This window comes from Fusarium pseudograminearum, chromosome 2 (genome assembly GCF_000303195.2).
Source record: "Fusarium pseudograminearum CS3096 chromosome 2, whole genome shotgun sequence".
NCBI lineage: Eukaryota > Fungi > Ascomycota > Sordariomycetes > Hypocreales > Nectriaceae > Fusarium > Fusarium pseudograminearum.
Genome location: NC_031952.1, coordinates 3,290,792 through 3,313,386, shown reverse-complemented (window position 1 = coordinate 3,313,386; position 22,595 = coordinate 3,290,792). Strand labels below are relative to the sequence as shown.

The 22,595-nt window shown below is 48.4% G+C and overlaps 7 protein-coding genes across 7 annotated transcripts, besides 9 other annotated features; 4 read left to right on the top strand and 3 right to left on the bottom strand.

Annotated features, from left to right (window-relative positions):
- Positions 1–3,044: 3,044 nt before the first annotated feature.
- Positions 3,045–3,108: a repeat region.
- Positions 3,109–3,764: 656 nt separating this feature from the next.
- FPSE_05614 (uncharacterized protein) lies at positions 3,765–5,083 on the top strand (the record flags this gene model as incomplete). Its single annotated transcript, XM_009258732.1, has 3 exons — positions 3,765–4,081; positions 4,136–4,615; positions 4,666–5,083. 3 exons carry the CDS (start codon positions 3,765–3,767, stop codon positions 5,081–5,083), a joined length of 1,215 nt encoding a protein of 404 aa, XP_009257007.1.
- A 663-nt stretch (positions 5,084–5,746) lies between these two features.
- Positions 5,747–5,796: a repeat region.
- A 262-nt stretch (positions 5,797–6,058) lies between these two features.
- On the bottom strand, positions 6,059–6,961 carry FPSE_05615 (uncharacterized protein; the record flags this gene model as incomplete). The annotated part of the gene is made up of 3 exons (XM_009258733.1): positions 6,059–6,571; positions 6,630–6,705; positions 6,762–6,961. The coding sequence occupies 3 exons, from the start codon at positions 6,959–6,961 to the stop codon at positions 6,059–6,061; spliced, it is 789 nt and encodes a 262-aa protein (XP_009257008.1).
- Positions 6,962–7,260: 299 nt separating this feature from the next.
- On the top strand, positions 7,261–8,057 carry FPSE_05616 (uncharacterized protein; the record flags this gene model as incomplete). The annotated part of the gene is made up of 4 exons (XM_009258734.1): positions 7,261–7,335; positions 7,392–7,408; positions 7,533–7,738; positions 7,792–8,057. 4 exons carry the CDS (start codon positions 7,261–7,263, stop codon positions 8,055–8,057), a joined length of 564 nt encoding a protein of 187 aa, XP_009257009.1.
- A 1,089-nt stretch (positions 8,058–9,146) lies between these two features.
- Positions 9,147–10,505, top strand: FPSE_05617 (uncharacterized protein; the record flags this gene model as incomplete). Its single annotated transcript, XM_009258735.1, has 4 exons — positions 9,147–9,688; positions 9,746–9,823; positions 9,879–10,376; positions 10,463–10,505. The coding sequence occupies 4 exons, from the start codon at positions 9,147–9,149 to the stop codon at positions 10,503–10,505; spliced, it is 1,161 nt and encodes a 386-aa protein (XP_009257010.1).
- Positions 10,506–10,947: 442 nt separating this feature from the next.
- FPSE_05618 (uncharacterized protein) lies at positions 10,948–12,762 on the bottom strand (the record flags this gene model as incomplete). The annotated part of the gene is made up of 2 exons (XM_009258736.1): positions 10,948–12,621; positions 12,682–12,762. 2 exons carry the CDS (start codon positions 12,760–12,762, stop codon positions 10,948–10,950), a joined length of 1,755 nt encoding a protein of 584 aa, XP_009257011.1.
- An 896-nt stretch (positions 12,763–13,658) lies between these two features.
- Positions 13,659–13,691: a microsatellite.
- Positions 13,692–13,920: 229 nt separating this feature from the next.
- Positions 13,921–13,945: a microsatellite.
- Positions 13,946–14,709: 764 nt separating this feature from the next.
- Positions 14,710–14,743: a microsatellite.
- A 2,766-nt stretch (positions 14,744–17,509) lies between these two features.
- Positions 17,510–18,748, top strand: FPSE_05619 (uncharacterized protein; the record flags this gene model as incomplete). The annotated part of the gene is made up of 1 exon (XM_009258737.1): positions 17,510–18,748. One exon carries the CDS (start codon positions 17,510–17,512, stop codon positions 18,746–18,748), a length of 1,239 nt encoding a protein of 412 aa, XP_009257012.1.
- A 363-nt stretch (positions 18,749–19,111) lies between these two features.
- Positions 19,112–21,651, bottom strand: FPSE_05620 (uncharacterized protein; the record flags this gene model as incomplete). Its single annotated transcript, XM_009258738.1, has 2 exons — positions 19,112–20,741; positions 20,789–21,651. 2 exons carry the CDS (start codon positions 21,649–21,651, stop codon positions 19,112–19,114), a joined length of 2,493 nt encoding a protein of 830 aa, XP_009257013.1.
- A 465-nt stretch (positions 21,652–22,116) lies between these two features.
- Positions 22,117–22,220: a repeat region.
- Positions 22,221–22,354: a repeat region.
- A 26-nt stretch (positions 22,355–22,380) lies between these two features.
- Positions 22,381–22,499: a repeat region.
- Positions 22,500–22,512: 13 nt separating this feature from the next.
- Positions 22,513–22,588: a repeat region.
- Positions 22,589–22,595: the final 7 nt, after the last annotated feature.

The following is a 22,595-nucleotide window of genomic DNA, read 5'->3' as shown; positions in this document are numbered from 1 at the left end:
ATACAATATGGAGGCGTATGAGATGAGTTTCCACGATAATACATAGCGTCGAGATGAAATAATATCCGGCAATGGGGCTCGAGATTAATCGACTCAATTAAGCTCATATGAGTCTCGATATTACCGACCAGGGGTTACAGAGTTGAGAGCTGTGTTTGGAATGGAGTAAAATGAACCGACCGCTCGATGTGCGATTCTGTCGTCAAAGTATTGTAAAAAGACTCGCTGGAACGATCATCGCTTCTTAGTACGGTGGCAGAAGCGGGGGAGGGAGAGACAGGGGTACGAGGAAAGCTGGAACAGGATCTACCTAGTCCAAAGTGACCGTCAGGGTCCTTTCGCGCGAGGAGCATTCCTAGGCAATAGAAGGGATTGAGAAAGGGGTTCTTGAAGATCAGGGTTAGCTGGACCAACCTCTCCAATATAGAGTACTAGAGTACATATGTACAGCATACGTACTAAGCCTGGGCCTGGCTTCTGGCGAGGTAGGGAACAGGAAACGTGAAGATCATTAAACTCAATATGAAACGTGACAAATACTCTTGAGACAGATGAGACATGAGAAACGAGAAACGAGAAACAAATAATTAATGGCGATGCAGTGCAGTCTCAATTAGCTAGTTACTCGACAGCCTTGAAGCATTTTGCGTCTCGTCTGTGACCGTTGGCATGTCTCTCCCTTCCGTGTCTCAGGATGGGAGCCCTTGTCCTTTTTGTGTTTTACTGGCGGCTGGTAGATAGATTCGCCTAGATTCCCGCTCGCTTGATGAGATTCTCTTTAACTTTGCCTGCCTGTATATGTAGATACGTACCCAGGCTGGGTTAATCAGTTCCGCCAAGAAAAGGGGCCCCATCCCTAAATCCCAACTGCATGCAGTGCATGGCTGGCCAGCTATGAATGTATGTACATGTAGCTTCACATTCCAAGCGCCGGGGATGAAATCCGATGGATAGATGCATTGCAGGATGGAGTAGGGAGCCTGACCGAATTTTTGGCAAATGGCGGTCATGGGAAAACGCATATGGCTGTTTCCTTACTACCTAGGTACCGAGGCATGTATGTATGTGCAGCTTCTCAATAGGTAAATATTGATGGGTATTGAGGCTTGAAAAACCAAAGCTGAACTTTGCAGAAGCCAAAAAAAGCCTCTCTTTGTTTGGTTCGCGGACGTATACGATAACTAGACCCAGACACCAGGCGGAGCTAGTAATAACTGGCGAGATGTTTGTCGGATGGCGTAGGATTGACGCCTGTTGTGGTTTTCGGTAATCTTAGTGCGGATATTCAGACTATCAGACGAGGGCATTCCCGATACTTTGGTTGAATATGATACGTATCAGATCTCATCTGTCAGGTGCTACGTTACCCATCTATCTGGGCAATGTGATATCAGTGCCGGCGTCAGTCGAACTCAAATTAAACCTAATAATAATTGTCCTAGTTTCGGCAAGTAATGAAGGCAGCTTGTTGGGTGCAGTTCACTCAATGATGGCAATGATGGGGTTTCTGGTGGATATCTTTGGGATTCTAGACATTTTTAGCCAGCTAGTCAGCGAGAGCGAGCGAAACAAAACGAGGAGGTGGTAGTAATGGTGGGCTTTTTTTCGTTTGTTTTGGTGTTGACGGCTACGTCCCCGGCACGGCCGGTGGTAGATTCTTTTATTATTGGAACACGCATGAGAGAAGGTCCACTGTCGTACTGTTGAGTCGCTTGGTCGGTCAGCATCAGCCCTCTCTGTATCTAACTCAAGATATCACTGCTGATCGGGAGCAAAGAGACGTGGTCGTCTTACGAGGTGTGCATGCGCATGCGTATGCGTGAAGTACATGGTTTGTCCAGTACCTAGGTAGTGAGAGGCGGTCGAGCTCGGTGATAACGTGCGCATTGAATCAGGGAGTACCAGCAATAGACTTTACAGGTACCCAGAAAGGAGGTATTCAGGCCGTTGCTTAAGTCTTGAGGGCGGCTGACTTTGCAAATTGAATGCTTACTACTACCTAGGTATACAGGACTATTGAGATTCTTGTAGCCACATACCAGTTGATACATGAGATGCATCTACTACTCCGGTTTAAGTTTATGGTTATGAAATGCTGTCTCCCTTGCTGACCACAATTATCGTCACCGTCGATAGTATCACTGCCCTGCATTAACCCTCTCTCCCTCTGTCGAGTTGGCGTGGCTTGGATGGAGTGGTGGAGATCAACTCGGCCTTTGTGGAGAGCTTACGAGCTTACAGAGGCTGACCTGACTGTGTGCGAAGTGTAGTCGTACCCATTTCTTTCGGTCTCGCTCGCTCATCTTCCTTGGTTTCCATTTTTGGAGGATGAGGTGATCTCGTCATTGTGCAGTGTAGTGCAGACCTTTGACTCCTACTGCAAGTAACTAAGCCTCCCAGGTTGGTGTTGGTAAAGAGGGGTTAAAACACGTCTTGAATCATAAAAAACAAAGAAAGCAAACCCTACACTCTACAGTAGGAGTAGGCTTTCTTTACGAATTCCATGACTTTGAAGTGCTGTGTGATGTGTTGTGCTGATCCATATCAGTGCGGCTCTTATTGGATCCGTGTGGCGTGGCATGCGTAACGTAGCAAACGAAGTCGACTAACAATTGGTCTATTGAGCCTGTTCTTATTGCATCGCAGCTCGGACTAAAATTAATTCTCGCCGCCTCGGAAACTCGAAGCTGTCCATTGGCATTTTCCATTTGCGTGTATTTGCCACAAGTACAACCAAACTCGTCGCACCATGATCGAATAGAGGCGCATGGAGCAACTAGGTCCGCTACTGCCATGATCACTCTACAAAGAAAGAAAGAACGGGCATACCTCTTGTAGCGCAGTTCAGCGTTGGCTCCGTGTCCGTCAACTAACGGCGGGCGTCTCACAGCTTCCGATTGATCAACCCCCTTTTTTTGGAAACTCGAACGGCCCATGGATCCGAAAGCGCTGTGTCAATTGCATTCCGCCAATTAGAACTCGACTACAAGATTGTGGAGAGCATCCTAGCCCCCCTCCTTCCCCCCTGCAGTTGCGTTGAGAGTTTTCATTCCCCTCCAGCCCTTCCCTTCCTGCCCTTCCTGCCCTCGTACCTTCCTTTCCCTTCCCGGGTGGAGTAAGACTGCGTGTCGCTTGGTGGCTCTCTTGCGCCCCCTGAAGCCTGTTCCAGTATGGGCCGGGCTGGCTTGCGAGACAAGTGCATCCCGGCACCCAAAGGGTTCTTTCCGAGCCACCTTCCCCCTTTGGGTCCCCAAAACACGTTCAGGGGGTGTTATTTCAGGGGTTGGTGCCTCAGGCTGCCCGATCTACCGAGCTGTGCCCCTCCAAACTCTCAACGTGTCCTCAAGAGATAAAGAGGGCCTGTCCGCTCCATCCAACCTGTCCTGAAATCACAAGCCAACCGACACGTACTCAGCGACTGGTCACGAAGAGAGCGTTTTGTCAAGTGAACAGTCTGTCCTTTACATCCTCTTGGAGTGCACCTTTCCGTCATTGCATTACCATCCCTGCTTGACTCATCATCTTTGACAAGGCAACGACAATCAAGACTAGTCCCTGACTCACACTTGCTTGATCGAGTCTTGTGATTCTCGTGGTGGAACGTCGCTGCCTGCACTTTATGCAAGTCTAATACTAAACGGCCATCCCCATTATTATCCCTCCCGTTCCCACTGCATCTCTGATATCGAGAATATCGTCAACATCGTCAACATCCACAACTGCTTCTTTCATACAGCTGGATTAACCAACATACAACTCCCAAAATGGAGTACCAACAAACCTTGCCCATCGACAAGTTTCAAAACTCGCCCACCGAGTCTCTAATGTCAATTCCGGGGGACGGCTTCACATCGCTCTTCGACGTCACCACCCCCAGTGCCACTTCCACCATGAACCCAATGGAGATGATGACCCCCAAATCTTACACAGACGACCAGATCCCCTCGTCTCTGCCCCAGATCAAGCAAGAAGAGGATATGACAACGCCATCACCATCTCCAGCCCCTGAGAAGAAGACGACCAAAAAGCGAAAGTCGTGGGGTCAGGTCCTCCCTGAGCCCAAGACAAATCTCCCCCCTAGGTATGGCGACACATTGAGGCATGTTGTCGATGAGTCCACTGACACTCTAAACAGAAAACGAGCCAAGACTGAGGATGAAAAGGAGCAGCGCCGCGTTGAGCGCGTTCTCCGAAATCGCCGCGCTGCCCAGTCTTCTCGCGAGCGGAAGAGACAAGAAGTCGAAGCTCTCGAGAAGAGAAATCAAGAGCTCGAGGAAGCCTTCATGGCGGCCCAAGAAGCCAACGCCAAACTCATGAGTGAACTCGAGCAAATCCGACGGTCTGGAGCTGTCTCATACTCACCGTCGGCCCTGGACTCCTTCCGAGTAAACCCTTCACTATCGCAGGAGCTTTTCGGTTCTAAGCACACACACGAACCTATTGATGGACTAGTATCTTCAAACACCACTGTCGATCCCACAGCACTCTCCCCTGTTCTGTCACCAGTGGCCGAATCCTTTGAAGAGATCGCCGAACAGGAGCCATCGAATGAGGCCAAGCCGGAACTGACCGAAAGCATCTCTCCCGACCTGACACAACGTCCTGCCGCGATGTTGTCCGACCTGCAGTGTCACAAGTCGGCGGAGATGCCCAAGTCGTTCCCAGCGCCGCTAACCTCGATGCCGCCAACCTTGGCCTGGCTCCCGCCCTTCCAGGCGATGCTGCTTTCAGCCTTGGCAACTCTGACCTTTTGCCAACGTCCCTTGACGCAGATCGCTATGTCCTTGAAAACGAGTATCTCTCTTCATCCGACTCCTCAATTATTGGCGACGATAATATGGTTGGTGACGCTCCCGCGTTCAACCTCAACGACGACTTCGACATCAGCCTCTGGCTCAACGACGACAGTGCCATTTCGGCAGAATCTATGGCAACGAGCGACTTCGCCGCTGCGATCCAGGGCCTCGAGCCCAAGACCTATGAACCTGAGAATCAAGTCTCTTCGGAAAATCCTATCCAGCAGCCCCATCCTGGCGCGTCCACTCAAGGATGCGACGTTGGTGGCATTGCGGTTGGTGTCTGAGAGATGTGAGGACAGGGTCGAGGTCTTGAGGCGCGGAACTGACGGATCGCGCGGCCAAGACGAGTTGACAGGATATCTGACTAACATGGCTTTGCCGTCGCGTGAGCTACTGATGACGATCCTATGGACAATACAATCAGAGGAACGTCGACTTGAACGTGATAATGGCCGAGTTCCCGACCCACAGACTCGCTCTTCATCACACAGACACCAACCCACCAAGAAATCTGTTTCGCCAGTTATTTCGGAGGCAGAGGATAATTGGACAGAATCGTGAGGGGTTTCCCCCGTGATAACCTGTCATAATGTGCTTACGTTATTATTTGTTTAAAACCCCAATGGTGGTGCAAGGCGCAAAGGATCAATGTCCCAGGAGGGACCGGTAAAGAACCTACAAGATGGGTTTTCTGTAACAAATACAATGAACCGCTCAAAGAAGCGCATGATCATCATTATCTTTCTCATACACATGTGACTTCCTCTTTCAATGTTGTGGATGTTGATTTCTAGACCAAGTGTTGAAATAGAAAATTACTTGTCACAGTAACTCAATCGTCGTTCATGTATAAATAAGTATTGGTATACTGTGATATGTAAGTTGCCTCACGCTGGGGGTGGTTTGTCACTCGCCCATTATGAGCAAATAACGAGATGTCTCAACTATCATCTCCTTTTTCTTATTCTTCTTCCCTTTTTCTCTCTTTTTTTCTTCTGCATATATACCTGTCTTTCCTGAGGTACTACTGTTGAGGCCACAGCCTTTATTTATTAGCATTGAAAGTGTCGCCATCTACATATGCCTGCCCCAGGCATGTAAGGCACATGCAGGTTCTGTAATAGCCTGTGTCTGAACATGAATTTTCAAACAGCAAATGCATGGTTAGACATAAAGGGTTGGAACTCATATCTCATAAAATGCAACCTTGACATACACGTCTTCAGTGCTTCCAACGCCTGACGCCGTTCATCTGGGGACTACCATAGCCCTTCCATTTCCTGCATTGCTGCTTCCTCGTCTTCGTAGGGGTTCCCGCTTTCGCTGTTCTCTATCTGTATCTGGCCATCTCTTTTTGGTGTCTGATCTTGGCTCTCGGCGATTAGGGCCTCGATATCGACTTCCTCAGGAACGTCGTTTCGAATAGGCACAATCGGCCGAGATGGCCTGGGTGTGGCGTCATATAGATCATCATCATCTGGTATGTCTCGGCTAGGCTCTGGCGTTCTTAGTCTCTCAGTCACTTGTGTTCTCGTAGTCGCTTCATCCGTAGGTCTCGATGTGCTATCTCGACCGAGGAGGTCAACCTCTTCATCATCAGTCACAGTATCCTTGGGTTTACTTTCGTTGATGTATTCGTTGCGCGCAATCATAACTCGCTTTTTGTGACCTGCTTTTTCGACCATGCTGAGAGCGTCGAGGAACTTGGCTTTCGGGAATAGGTCATCGAGCCATAATTGATAGAAGGATAGGAGTCGCGAGGCATCTGAAAACTGGAATCAGAATTAGCACGATTAGGCTCGTTCGACTAATACGTGGACAATTGACTACCTCGTGGCCTTTGCCTTTGATCTTAAGGTCTCGTGCTCTTTGCCTTAGTTTGGGTATTCCTTTAGGTCCAAGGAGTCTATCCTTCTCATTAGTCTTATCTGTGCAAAATTGCAAATATAACTGTTCACAAACCTGTCTTCATCAAGCTTGACATTGGGAGCTCGGGCGCGTTTCTTGACATCAACTTCTTCATCAATTCCAAGGCCCGAATCAGGTTCCTTGCGCTTCTTGTTGGATGCTTCAGGTGGGGGAGATGCGAAAGGATCGTCAGAGAGGTCAGCAACGTCATAGTTGTCTAACCCATTGGCGGGATCGGAGTCTAGTATTGGCATTGTGAGATTGGTTGCGTTACAAGAGACCTGATCAGTAACGTGGGCAGATACTAGGTATACAGACACAACTGTTAAATTAAACGCGTCTAGAAGTTGGGGACGCGTATGGATCTTAATTGATTACACGGTCCACCTCAAGGGCACGTGACGAATCAACTGCGACTTCGATGGGCTGACCACACGTGATTGATCCTGAGGCATCAAGACTGGAACTTAGCTTCTGAGTGTACCGGAGACTGACGACCTCGAAAGGCTCGGTGATAGTATTCAAGGAATTGTCACGGACGACGCACCACAAAATGGCCGAGACCGCGACTAAGCAGGCGACCCCGTCCTTTGTCGGGACCAGCAAGGTCGTCCAGACCGATTATCCCGTGAGTGATGTTGCATTGAACGACACAATTGCTATTGCTAATTGATGATGTTATAGCTCATTGACAACGACCCGTACGTAAACCAAGCTCCTTCGATACTTAGCGACGACGATACGTGCTGAAGCGACTTCTTCCCTGGTCGATATGGATGATTGGACTGGATTTGGTGGATCGTGGGCATTGCTGACCCTCAGCAGTCACTTCAAGCGAGTCGTTGGATATGCCAGAACCTCCGATTACCTCGCCGGCACTGCCGCTGCTGCTTTCGCTCCTGCAGCCCTCTATGCTCTTGAGAAATTTGCCCCATCACACGTAGGAAAGGGCGGTTTCGCCAAGGCCATGCGATTGGCCGGAGGCATTGGTGTCTTGGGCGGTTTTCTCTACTTCTATCAAAGATCGGCCCGTATGTCTATACCATCTTGTGATAGCTGGAATATGTTGAACTAATCTGAACAGTCCGATTCTACGGTGCCACTGAGAATTCTCGCGAGATTGAGATGGACATGCGCGAGATGGTCGATAAAGTTAAGAAGGGAGAGCCTCTTTATGGTGCTAGCCGACTAAGCCCTCATCTTCAGGGTGTTGCTGCCAGGCAGAGCAGGTACTCTGCTCTATTCCTGAGCACGATCCCCTGGTTCAACTTTGTCAACCACAACCAGCACGGTGTTGACACGGCCAAGTACTATCAACAGGCTGAGCGGGAATTGGAGGCGGAGCGCTAGCGAACAAGTGTAGCGGTAAAGTCAAAGCATGCGCCGATGAAAGGTCAAGAGAAAAGGGGTGTACATAACCAGCGGAGGAGGGCATTGCCTCAGTGGCCTGGCGAGTTTTCTTGGAGATGCGTGGAAATAAATTCCTTGAACCCTTCCTTGTTCTTTTCTGCAAGTACAGGTTGAGTGTGCCTTGCGCCCTGTTTTCTTGTTCCATCAGTTTCGGAAAAGAAAGCGTTGACTCAGTCAGTGCATTTACTAAGCTATAAGTTGGTTTTGGAGGACATCAGAGCAGAGCTGGTGGCAGTAAAACAACAAAAGGATAACAGAAACACAAGTCGGCTCATACTGCCGCTTTCCTCTTGTTCGTCTTTATTACAGGGACCGTCATAAAATTGCTCTAATACGGTTGCTTTACCACTACGTACTCAGTGTATGTAAGTACTAACTAATGTAAGTCAAATATGTATAAAGGCCTGTATTCGCATGTACCTATTTCATGTACACACACACGCACACATACACACCAAGAGGCTATAGTCACATATTCTAGACAAAGCTATAATATGCCAGAAATGATTCGATATCTAGGCAGGCGGGTTACATAAAAACCGAGACTGATTTAATAGTCAACATAAATGTTAGATCATTCTTAGTGTTTATGTAGCCTTAGAGTGGTCTAATAATTTCGTCTTGGTTGCTTCAAGTCCCTATTTTTTTACTACCTACCTGCCAAGGACCAAGACTCTGCATCCACTTGGATTGAGTTCCAACTCCGTCCAACTCCGTCCAACTCCGGACCTCACAATGACTTGCCATCGGGAACCGGCCAGCTCCGCCTCAAGACCACAATGTGCTAACCAATCAAGACACGAGTAATTCACAATTCTACCACAGAGACACATTCAATCCGCAACAACTTCCGAAAGAGGAACCCTGAGACGAATGTTTTGCTGTGCCGCTAAAAATTCCCTTCCCTTCTTCTTTCTCATATATATCTGTGGTATAATCTGAAGCGTTAAGAAACCAACGGTGGTGAGAAGAACTATCGACCTGTCAGCTAGAAACCAGCATACCAGTTTCGGCTATCAACTTGACAAGATGGACTCAATCTCGGCAGAACCCTCTATGGATTTGCCTGTGATAGACCTCGATGTCTACCTCAACAATCCTGTCGACTCGGAGGCTGTGCAGGAAGAATGTCGCAAAGCAGCCAGTGCCCTTATCACCTACGGAGCTCTTGTACTTCACGACAGCCGCGTCTCAGAAAAGGACAACTCAACTTTCCTTGACATCCTCGAGGATTATTTTGCACAGCCTGTAGAAATTCTCAAGAAGGATGAGAAGCCTGAGCTGAGCTATCAGATCGGTGTCACACTAGAAAACACCGAAAAGCCAAAATGTGCGGTTGATGAGCCTTGTTTGGATGTAATCCAGAGACTTGACCCATCACAAAGACCGCTAGACATCACAGCACACTCTCCTGACCCGAAATGCAGGTTCTTTTGGAGGATGGGGGAGCAACCGCCTTTCGAGACTGAGTTTCCTGGTTTGAACGCCGCAAACGTTGTGCCCGAAGCCCCTCACATCAAGGACCGCTGGGAACCGGCCATGAATCAATGGGGGACATCTATGAAGAGCGCGTAAGTACCAAAGCTGCTCACGCTTGGCCAGTTCAGTGCTTATTGTTACATATGCAGCGTCTCTAAACTTGCAGAAATGGCTGCCGTTGGCCTGGACTTGCCGGCTCAGTTCTTCAGTGACGCTGGGAAATACGGGTTTGTACCTCTTGTGAACTATCATGGCAGTTTTGTAGACTCACAAGCTCCACAGACCTCACCTTCTTGCTCCCACAGCTTCAGATCTAACCAAATATGGCCAAAAGGATACCATTCTCGCTGGTTTCCATACCGACCTCAACTTCCTCACCATTCATGGGCGCTCCCGCTACCCAGGCCTTCACATTTGGGCTCGCAACACCGGGAACCGTATTGCGGTAAAGATACCACCGGGGAACTACTTGTTGGTTCAGGCGGGCAAGCAGCTCGAGCACATCACTGGTGGACTCATAAAGGCGGGCTTCCATGAAGTCATCGTCAACGATAAGACCATCGAGACTATCGAGAAGAGGAAGCGCGAGTTCCCTGACAGGCCTCTTGTCAGGATCTCAAGTACCTTGTTCTGGCATTTGGGAAGTGACGTTGACCTAACACCTGTACCCAAGCTTGCTGCGAGAGTGAAGGAAGTCAGAGAGCGCCAGAAGGAACTGGGACGAGACGAAGGGCGAGAGGTTGAGTACCCCCCTATGAAGGTTGGACACCAAGTACAGGCGTACGTCAACACACCCCTTCCAACCTCAACTTTGATGCTGACCATGATGCAGAGAACTAAAGCATATTGCCTTGATGACTTAATAGGAATATCTGCAGGCCAATGGACATGCGGAACAATGATTTATGACTATACGGAGTGAAAACTGGCGGCAAATTGCAGACCACAGTGTATCAAAATGAGATATCATGAGTACAATAGTCTCATTTATTCACTACATTCATTTCTGGAACACATGGTATTACTGTTTGTTTGAGTGTGTTATGAGCAATTTCTTAGATCTATATTTGGATCATGGATATACCAGCTCTCACTCGAGATCTGTCCTTGTGCGCCGCAGAACGGTGAGCAGACCCTTGACCCATGAGAAACCTAACCCAGATCTAACAAGAATTGCTCGTGCCACTAGTCACTTGATTCGGCACCGGATCACGATTATGTTTCGGTTGAGTGTATGAAGACCCACTACAAGCAAACAGAACATCATTTCTTTTCTGGAGGTACCTATCTTTATCTTCCCACTCAATATGCTTACACCTCAGATAGCCTCCCAACTTTTATACACATCTTTCTAAGTCTCTTTCTCGCGGGGAAGAGTAGTTTCTGCCACCTTGCCACCCTCGGACCCGCCATGATCAGAACCGTTCTCTTTAGGAGCGGCTGTATCGCTGACGACTGTCTCGTTGTTGGTGTTGTGAGGTGGGTTGTCCTCACGCCAAAAGTCCTTCTTGCCATGGGCTAGTCGGTTCATCCAAGGAGGCAAGAAACCACCGGGAATGCGCCAGGTCCAGCCATCTCTCTCTTCGTAGTTGGGGGGCACGATACGACCTCCAGAGATAACCTTGACAAGCAAGACGACAGTGTTGAGAACCATGTAGGTGCAAATACCAGCAATCAGACCATCGGCAATGGAGTATGCAAAAGGCATGATGGCAATGGTAAGGAAAGCCGGTACAGCATCTCCCATGTACTTCCAGTTGATCTCAGTCACAGCGCCAACCATCATAGAACCGACAAGAATCAGAACGCATCCAGTGGCCCACGGTGGGATGGACGCAAAAATAGGGGCGAAGAAGATGGAGATGAAGAAGCAAATTCCGGCAACCATGGCGGTAATACCAGTCTTGCCACCTTCGGAAATACCAGCACCAGACTCTACAAAAGCAGTGACGGGAGGCACACCAAGAACAGCGCCGATGGAAATGCTGAGAGCATCCACCATGTATGCAATCGAGGAGCCTTCAAAATCTTGGGTGACCGGATCGACAAGGTCGGCGAAGCGTGCCATACCATACAGCGTACCAGTGCAGTCAAGGATGTCAACATACAAGAAGGTAATAAGAGCCAAACCAAACTGGCCACTGTGGCCGGAAATGTCGAATTGGAGAACATTGAGCGTGCGCTTGATCTGATGGAAGTCGACCACCTTCTTGAAAAAGTCGAATCGGTCGTCGCCAAGAGTGTCGTAGGGGAAGTATGTGACATCGGTGCCTCGTGGCCAAGAGATGATACTGACAAGCAAGATTCCAGCGATAACAGCACCCTTGACCCGGTACATCATGAGCAACACGGTGAGGATACCACCGCAGAAGATACCAATCCACATGGAGGGATTTCTCATCTTCTGGGAAGAAGGGCACAGACCCGTAGCGGGATCTCGGTAGCTAGCTTCGCAGCCTGCCAGTTCCAGAGGAGTAGAAGTACTGCCAACAATGAGGCCGATACCCTCGCTATAGGTAAGACCAATAAGAGTCAAGAAGAGGCCAATACCGACGCTGGTGGCGAGCTTGATACAACGAGGAATGGCACGAGCCAGCCATTGACGCATGCCGAAGAGGGCAAGACCAAAGAAGATGAAGCCTTCGATGAAAATAGCTGTAAGAGCAAGCTCATAGGGGACAGGACCAGAGCCACCGGGACCGACGACAGTATAGGTGAAATACGCATTCAAGCCCATTCCAGGAGCGAGACCGACAGGCAGATTGGCGAAGAGACCCATGAAGAATGTAGCCAGGGCAGAAATGGCAGCAGTCGCAGTAACAGCGTCGCGCTTGACCTCGGCAACACAAAGTTGATAAGCATCATCTGGAACACAAGCGCCGTCCTTATAAGCAGGGCAAACGCAGGTACCGCCAGACTCGGAAACAATTGAGGAGTTTACAGCAATGATATACGCCATGGCAAAGAACGTGGCGAGGCCAGCCCGGATCTCGGTGAAGAACAGGGAGCCTTTGCGCTCACGAGGCTAATACCAGACTTTGTCAGCGGCGTAGTTTAGGGAGGTTGTTGAACGTTGATGACTTACATGACCTGAACCATCAAGTTGGAACCAACGACCAACAGCGCTGGCTGCAATCTTGTGGTTCGCATTCTCCATCCAACCCATCTTGAAGGTCGAGGCGGCAGCAATGTGTGACCAAAAGATGTACAAGACTCAAGCAATATCCCAAAAGCCAAGGGTCAAGGAGAATGGCAGACAAGAAAATCCAAAACGAAGCTGATGGCTGGGGAAAAGCAACCTTTTAGAGCAGCAGCAAGGCTAGTGTACCAGGCGGAACAGCTAGTCTATTCAAGTTAGTTTCCTTTGCTTCAGCTTGGATAGGTAGATAGATAGTTGGCTAATAGTGTGCCTGCGATAAAGATGAACGGAGTCAGGCTTGAACTAGCGATACCAAAGGCAGGAATGTGGTCAAAGCTGCTGACTTATAGACGGGGGAGATAAGAGACTGGGGAAGAAAAGAGCTGGGGGGTTTCGAGCTTGTGGATGAATGCAAATCACCCACCTACAGTAGTAGACTAGTACATGGTATACAAAGAAGAAGGTTGTACATTGGCGTGCAAGGGCGATCTGGGGGATAAAAGACCCAGACAAGGTAAATGGACTAGAGACTTACCGAAGGGGGTACAAAGAAAGCGCTTGCTAAGGTATAACCTCGTACGAAGTGCAAGGGGACCTAGTAATGCAATGCGCGGGTGGTGTTCTCGCAGATGCAGTTGTCGCTTTAGGACAAGGCACAATGCAACGGAAAGTAACGGCCTCGATTGCAGTCTGTTGATAGGAAGACGGCGCAATGCGACGACGGGCGAGTGTACCGTATGGGGAAGATAGTAGGGTTCCGATATCAAGGGTCCTGAGGAGCAAAGGTCCGATACAGTACTGGACGGACAGTAAAAAGAGCTTGGGGTAAGCAGATAGAAAGAAGGTTGATCTCTCGTTGCCAAGCGAGTATCGATCGAGTAGGTAGGCAGTTTAGCTCGTTGTCGAGTTTCTGGTGTGGCGGAGACTTGACCTGATCTGACCTGACCTGACCTGACGAGAGAAAGTTTCTCCAAGATGAAATATAAGACTGAGGTTTTAGCTATAACCACGGCACGATGTCAGTGATCCCAGCACAACGGGCTTGAGGCAAAAGGTCGCGACCAAGCGAGATTGTTGATGTTGCGCAGGAGAAGAACAGGAAAGGAAAGAGGGAGAAAAAAAATCGAGAAAATCCAAATTGCGGAAGGCGAATTCGTGATGGCAGCACCAGCTGCAGCACCAGCTCCAAACCAAGCCAGGCCAAGCCAAGGATGCTCCGCTAAAAGGGAAAAAAAAGGCAAGTACGAATTGGCCGGAAATACCGAGGTTGGGTCAGTTTTTTTTTAATGGTCCCCAGTTCTTTCGATCCATTGAAACCGTGAGTAGCTGCTTCATTGAACCCTTCTACTGGCCTTTCCTAAAACGTTATCGCCTCTCAAACCCACGAAGCGCGCCAGTCTGCAAGCCATCTAGCCATCGTGCGGGTAACGTGGAGTCGACAGTGATAACGATGCGGGTACAACGCCACGCACAAGATGCCCGTCCAGTCACAGACTTTGAATTCGACCTTAGCGTCGTGGTTCAAGTTCAACATGTCGCGTTTCAGACATGATGCACTTGGCCAAAGGGTTCTTCTAGGGTGATGGGGATAATAATGGTTGTCTACTGTTTATTCGCAAGGCAAAATCTACCGCATGGGTACCTCGACATTCAAGCTAGCGGATCTTTTTCTTGTGAAACCACCAAGGAAACGACTCGAGCCAGAGACACGAGGCTCGGGTGCTGTTGTTTTGATCACCAGTGGTTGCAACCATCGGTCTTGTGTTTATCTGCTTTGTTGGCCGGTTACACACAGTGACGCAGACAAAAAGCCGAGACGTGATATGAAATGGATGCAGCTGAGCAGACTAGACGCCTTGACTTCTGACTTTAGCTGTACCCCACGAAATCTTGTTGATAGACATACGGATAGGACAGCGGCGCTTTGCGATGGATGGTGCATACCTACCTTGGTAGGTTTTATGCCCTTGCGTGGTGCTGTGCTGTGCTGTGCTGTGCTGTGCTGTGCAATCTGCATCAAGATTGCTCTTTTCAGCTTTGGTGCTGAGAAGCGGTTTATTGAGAGTGTGATGAGTGCTTGCTTTAATTAATTAATTGTTTATCAACGTTGGAGTGGCTGGGGTGGTCTCCACTGTAAGATGAGCGAGACCGTTGCGGACGTTTGATGGTTTATTGTCTTTATTAACGGAGTAGGCTTGGCGGTTGTGCTGCTGCTGCCGAAACTACCAGCTTGTGGCTGAGCACCTTCCTAGGTCGGAGCAAGAGGAAGTACCCTCCCGTGCGCTGCTGGTGCTGGAAATTTGAACACACCGTGCGGGAACAGTCCCCCAAATCAAAGGTACTTCCAGCCTGTGCTACATGGAACCCTTGCCGATTATCAGCAGTGATAATCACGCAAAGAGATAACGGAGGCAAGGACCCAGAAAAGGGCCGTCCCCCGATCTTTATCCTTTATCGCACAAAGGTCGAGTTTCGGCTGCTAACAGTTTTTAGTGAAGGAAATGTCCAAGTTACAATTGTACATACCTACCTACCTGAAATCGATATGGACTAGAACACTGTCAAGAGGCCGAATTATCGCGACTACCCCTTCTCACGAATGCTCCCAGTCTAGCGAAAGTCATTAGAGGGTTTCTCCAAGGGCTCTCAGGTCGTTCATAGTGCTCTAGTCACTGCATCTCGGACTTGTTTCAGTTGGTGTTCTTGTGCCTTGAACCTCCAGGCACTGAACAACTGAGTTAGTACGTTGCCAAATCCTGACCTTGGTTTGTATGACGACGTAGGTAGTTACACAAGCAGGCATCATCATCACGAGCCACTGCCAAAGGAGGTTCTCTTACAGGTCCATAGAGTCTCATCTTCATGGCTTAGTTTCAGTTCATTGCCGGCCTCCCGGCACTTGGAATCAGCCGCCTGTTCGTGTTCCCCATATTCAAAGGTGTAGAAAACACTTGGCCTGTATGCTTCCGCCCCCACTTTCCCAAGACGTCCAAGTATTTCCATGGTAGATCGATAGTGGTATTTATATACTCCTACCACAATGAATGACCGACCTCTATATCTCGAGTTTCATACATGCGAATTTGTCTAACTATATCTCCCAGCACTGGCACCACTATGAAGTGATGGCCGCATAGACTGATGATGTTCACCGCCATCGATCCGTTCTCTTCTGTGCGTACCAGGAACGTGTGAGGTCCGACTTTGTCCTTCACGAGAATCGATGGTCGGTTGCCAACAAGTAAGACAAGGCGTCTAACAACACTGCCCCCAATGAACTAGAGCATGGAGCAGAGACAGGCAGACAAGCCGTCGCACAGGTTGGACCAAAGATGTGTATTGCCAACATGCTATTATGCAGTACAGTGCGTTACCCCCCAGCATCATCGTGTAATGTGACGGAATGGATGAACCCTTGTCTCGCATGCGTCTATACGTGTTGATGTGTGAGTTTAAATGGGATCAGCTGAGACAAAATCCCCGACGCTGCAAGCAACCCCGGCCCATCAAAGCGCGATCACTTCACTACATACATATTAGTATTGGCTTCCGCAACCTCAAGGTTTAGCTATTTGTCGACAAGCTGGCATGCAGTAGCTATTAGGTAGTCAACCTTTGCAAATATGCCAGAGTGCCTGATTGGATCTGATAGCGTTACACGATGGCCTCAGTACTGTCGACAGCAAGCAGGGCATGATTCAAGTTAGCACCAGACACCAGCTATAACGAAGACTTGGTGACCAGAGAGATCTGCCCATCTTCATCGTCATTGTACAAAAGGAAGCGACCAGTACGGTAAAACCCATGCATGTCAACGGAGCAGCCCGCGTTTCTTTCCAACAGTAATTTGCCCAAGTATTTGACAGCGCAGACGCCTGCCAGCAAAGAACGGTCAGGCTCTGCCTAGAGGCAGGTAATTGGTGGCCTCTGAATTACTTCCTACCTGCTCACCATTAGATAGGTTAGTAGTCAGGGTGGAAGGTATAGGTAGGTAGTTAATTGGCCACCATTTCTTTTGGTTCCCAATTGGGGTTGTGACGTCAATCAGCTGAGCAGTTTGGGTCTTATGACGTCGAGCATGCAGGGTCTAAATGGATTCCACGTCGGTTTCCCCCACGAAACTCGTCAAGTCGATGGCTGGATGGCTGGTATTCCCCTCCGGACATGCACCTCTACGCCATTCTTTTAACTTGCATGCGTAGACAGTTAGGTATATCCTTCGTGATAATTAATGACGAAGGGTCTAGTCACCGCATATTTCCGCCACCAGGACGGCCCAATCCAAGCTAGCCAGTGCCAGAGGACTGCAGGGAAATCCCTTCAGATGCATCGGATGCTGTGACATCCATTCTTCTGTCCTTATGCCTACCTACCTACACATGCTTATTAGACTAAACTGACTTGCTGGGTCACGTCCCGCTCGGGCTAAGAGGCTATAGTACCAACTTAAGTCGTGCACCACCAACAATTCCTGAATCCGCCTTTATGCTGTGTTTCTTTACCGCTCATCACCTGTTGCATTACGTCCTTTTTGTGCAGACATTTCTTTACATAAAGAACAGCATATTCCCGTCGTTTTCTCCTGTTGCTTCCCCACCATTGATTGATCTACCCATCTAGGTAATTGATCGCTGCCAGCTACCTATTGCCATCTTTCCTCATCACGGACCGCAACAGTTCAACTGTCCCCGTGATACAATACTATTTACACTGAGTTTCTTTTGCAAACTCCCCAAACTACCACCCTTTCTCAAGATATACTGTCATTACACACATGGCATATTATCATCAGCCCAGGCAACATTCTCGTCCATATCGATATGACGATGACTTTGTTGCTCCCGATCCGGAGAGAACGCATGACCCTTACGATGACGCTCCACCCCGCAGAGTACGAAGAGAGCCAGCAACCGATGCGTCGTCTGGCCCACCACCCCGACGTTATAAGTCGGAAAGAGGCCGCCGCCCACGAAGCCCAGGAAGACCTGCCTATCGCGATGAATCTATAGCAGATGACCGTCGGCCCGGGTCTCGCAAGCGTTCACACAGATCTGAGCCTGAGCGTCGTGGTCACAGTGCAGGACCTGATAGACGATCACGAAACCTAAGTCCTCCACCGTTTGGACCGCCCCCAGATTCGCCTCGTCGCAAGGCTCGATCCTCGCGGCCAGAACGGGAGTCATATCGCCCTGAACGAGAACACCGTCAGTCCTCAAGAGAGCCAAGACCTGGAAGAGAGCACGACTTGCCTGTTCGAGATAAGCGTGGAGGGCGTCCTGAAAGAGATCCACGATACGAGGACAACAATACATCATCGTATCCTTACAATCGTGATCCATATGCTCAAGGTCCACCTCAGCGTGGATATCCAGATGAGTCTCGAGAAGCCCGCCGGACTCAAAATAGGGACCCCGATTCCGCGCATCCTCCCCGTCGTCATGGCAAGTCAGTACCACCAGCTGCTCGATCAAGGTCACGAGGAAGGGCTGGCAGAATGCGATACTCAGATTCTGAATCAGATACAGAAAATGATGATTACATAGCTGGTGCTGCAGGAGCAGGAGCTGCGGCCGCTGCCAGTCGACGACGTCCACGCTCCCAGGGAAGGGAACGGCGTGGACGAAATCATGAAAAATCTCCAGATCGTGGCCGTCCACCAGTTACCCAGAAAGCCCGCGGCGCCCCGTCTGGACGTCGTAGTTCTATGCCGGCTTCTACAAAGAACAAGGCTGCTGCATGGTGGCAGAACCCTCTCGTGCAGGCAGGCGCACGCACTGCTTTCACTGCTGGTGCCCAAGCAGCGATGAAATCTGGCAAAGAGTCTGGTCCTTGGCTAGGTCCCAAGGGAGCAAAGGTAGCCACTGCTGCTCTCGGTGCGGCCTTGGTGGATGGGTTTATGGGTCAGAAGCATCCTGACAGTACAAGACAAAAGATCATGAGGGAGGGAGTTAACTTAGCATCGGCGCAAACAGGAAGGGTCCCAGAGCGCCGTGGCCGTTCACGCCACAACTAGACATGAGAGAATGAGCTAGTTTCAAATAATATCCTTATATGTAGCAATGATTCAACTATTATTATAAATTAATATGCTATTAATAGCTATATAAAAGCTAATCCCTAATAATAAGCTAATTTAGTAGGCAGCTTATAACTTATTTAATATTTTCCACCTTCTTACTACTTCATTCTTCTCAGTCTCTGTTACCTTCCTCCAATCCTCTATACCTTGCCGAAGCCTAATTAGTAAAATCTCAGCCTTCAAGCTTGTCATATGACGCTTCATTAGCTCCTTTTCTAGCCCTTTCAAGGCATATCCTGGGAGTCCGAAACATGCTGTGTCCTCGTTAGTACAAGAGTATCTTGATCAATCCTGCAATCAGTATAACTTACCCGAGCCCAGGTTGCCTATTATTCCAAGTCCGCCTCTCAGCAGACCCCTCCCGAGGCCCTTGGCACCCATATTCTTAGTGTCTTCGTATGGCTTCGTAACTATGCCACTGAAGGCATCCCAGATTCCGTAACAGAACTCCTTTCCCGCCGTTTTGACACCGCTCCCCAGCCCCGTGATTTCATCTCGGCGGCGAACATCAACATCAAAGACATTTGACGGTGCATTATGAAAGCCGTTGGCGACATTGTAGAATAAAGCAACGGGTGCTCTGGCGGTCGCCGCCGCAAGGTCACAAGCATATTTGCCTGTCACTCGCGTAACATAAAAGACGCGTCCGTTTCTGCCGCTCTCGCGAGCTTTCCATGAGTTCTTACGCCCTTGACGAGCCTCACTGACTGGGCGACACAGTCGCGCTGCTGAGAAAGCCGGTTCGGCACCGTAAAGTGTCTTGCTCGCCATCTTCTGAGCGAGCGCTTCCATGTCTGCTTGGGTTACATCTCGTGGTCCTTTCTGAGACCGCAAATAGGTATCATTGGTACCGTCTTCCGTCTTTGGGACCCTTTGTAGTCCTATGCTGCTATGGCGCCTTGTCGTCTTGGAGTGTGGGGAGTTTCTCAAGCGTTGAGTATAATCGGACGTTGCGGTGCCAATGGCTGCCGCAAAGCCTGACACAGCAGCTATGGCACCGATGATAGGGGACTCAGCTCCTTCGTCTACATACCAGTGTCTGTGTCGGAGCAGCTTGAGGTCTGACATCTCAATCAACCCATGATCCCTGAGACAGCCGACGGCAAACCCGCTCAGATGAGCCCCTGTTTTGCGATGGAGCCAGCTTGCAAGTCTTCCGGGACTCAAGTCGCAACGAAGGCTATCAATGTCCAGGCGGTCCTGTATATCCATAGCTGCACCACCTGAGCCATCCTCTTCCCCAATCTGCAATGCCATGTCTTTTGCTACCGCCATGACATCTGGTTGAAGGGCAAACGTTATACTCTCGGCCAGTATCTCTGCCGTAAGATCTTTGTATGGAACCGCTACTGGTCCAGCACCTGCACGCGCCATCATTTGACCCCAGAAGGGCTGATCTCCAAAGAATGGAACAATGACAGTCGGCCGACCGGCCGCTATTCCGGCAGCGGTTGTGCCGGCACCGCCATGGTGGACAACAGCTGCAACACGCTGGAAGAGCCAGTCGTGAGGACAGTTTCCAATGAGATAAACGCTATCGGGTACATCTCCAGTACCAACACCTCCCCATCCCTTTGAAACAATGGCCCGAACGCCGGCAATCTTTATAGCTTCAAAGATCATGGTCGTAAGTGCTTGGGGGTTGTCTACGACGATAGATCCGAACCCGATATAAATTGGCGTTGATCCATTGTCGAGGAAGCTTACAAGGTCCGGGGGAGGCGTGTAAGAGCTGGCAAGTGGCAGAAAAGAGAAGCCTGTGATGTTGAGATGGCTGTCCCAGTCAGATGGTTTTGGTATTAGGGTCTCTGACCAGAGATAACTGAATGGAATACGAAGCCTGGATATAAGCTGAAAGCCCCAAAGTGGGCTAACAGGGTCCAGATGTAGCGTTTGCGTACGGAATTTATTAATCAAGTCTCCCAGGCTGGAACATGTAAGTCAGGAAACGATTGGAACGGGTACGTTACTCACCCTTGCCACGTTAGCAATTCCATCATCATGAAGGACAGATAATTGGCGACCTTGGCATCCGCATTGCCATAACTCATTGAAGCAAGTGGATGAGGAAAGGATTTGGTTGGTGACCACGGCATTGTGAAGACCATATGCAGGGGGATGCTGAGTTTCTGAGCGCAGTGTATGTGGCCCATGGATGGGGGGTTGGCAATAATAACATCAGCCAGGAATAGATCATCGGTGGACTCTACATTAGCAGCTTTTATGGGCTCCCCCATTCCATCACCAGCTTCAATGCAGCTTCTCCAGGTACCGGAAATAATTTCAGCCATCTCCTTTCGTCTCTTACCGACCTCTCCCCCTTTGAGGCTGTCGCGATTGGGTAACAAGCCAGGGTTCTTTACCATGTATGCCATGAGAGCCTCGGGGTCACCACCAATGTTGAAGAACTCGATACCTTGGGCTTCAACAAACTCTTTGAAAGCGGCATGCGTGCATATTCGTACTCGGTGACCGTAGGGTGGCTTCATAAGTAGCTGCGCAATGGGTATAAATGGCTGAACATCACCACGGGATCCCACGATGTGTATTGCGATATGGAGTCTTGGACTCTCAGCTGGTTTCTCTACGCCTGGAACAAATGCAACACTATTTGTTCGCCGAGGTTCGGGAGGTTGTAGTCGCTCAGAACATGACGCGTCGTCTGCGAACGATTCTTTGAAATGCTGGCACCAAACGGCCAGCGCTTGAGGATTGTCGTGGAACTGGACTTCAACGCGTCCGTCATCGATGACATTGCTTGAAGGTCCATTGTTAGAGTCGTAGTCGTCGATGACGAGGTGCCCTCGACCACGGGATTTGATGCGATTGAGTGCCATGTCGCATTCATCCGATCGATTACAGTGCAAGTTGTGGTATTGACGCGTACTGCACCAGATCGAAGGTTAAACAAGTTACTGCAATGAAAGACTTCAGCGTTGCCTCGGCTCCCACGGATGCGTTCATGTGCTGTCTATGTTGTCTCTCACTCACACATACCATGGCTAGTGCTGAAGTCATTGTGGGGAACACGGTAAGACTCAGCAAGTATGATTCCTTAATGAAATTGTTTTACTTTTAGCACTGTTCTAGACTGAACTTTAATTGTTAGTTATCGGCAAGCAGATATAGACCTATATACCTCTGTCCCTAGAGATAGGGGCCCTTATTTTTAGGCTAGTTAGTATAGCAGTCTCTGCTAATAGTTATATGCTAGCAAGTTATCCTTCTTAGTAAATACTTAGTATTCCTATAGGTATTAGCTGTAGTAGTGTAATTGCTATATTAGAGGTTATAATAGAAAGTAAATATCTTAATTATAAATTAAATTAGCTTAATATATTATATATTAAAAGTAAAATAATTTACTTTTTTATTTATTTATATAAATCTTTTTTAATTATTATATTAAATAAAGAAAATATAAATTATTATTAAAATTTATAAATAAATTACTTATTTAATCTATTAAAAGATATAAGTTTAATAATAAAAAAAAAAAATATTATAATAATATATAAAAAATAATAAATAGATTAATAAGCTATAAGGCTTAATAAAGTAAAACCTTAATATTAATATTTAAGCTTTAAAGTTATTTTAAAATATTTTTTCTTTTTTAATATAAAATAATAAAAATAGAAAAATTATTAAAAGAATAATTAAAGTACTATAAATATATAAATTACCTCTTTAAGTACTTATAAAAAAGTAAATTAATTAAAAATAGCTTTAAAAAGATATTTTATTAATTAAATTTTAATTTTAATAATATTAGCCTTAA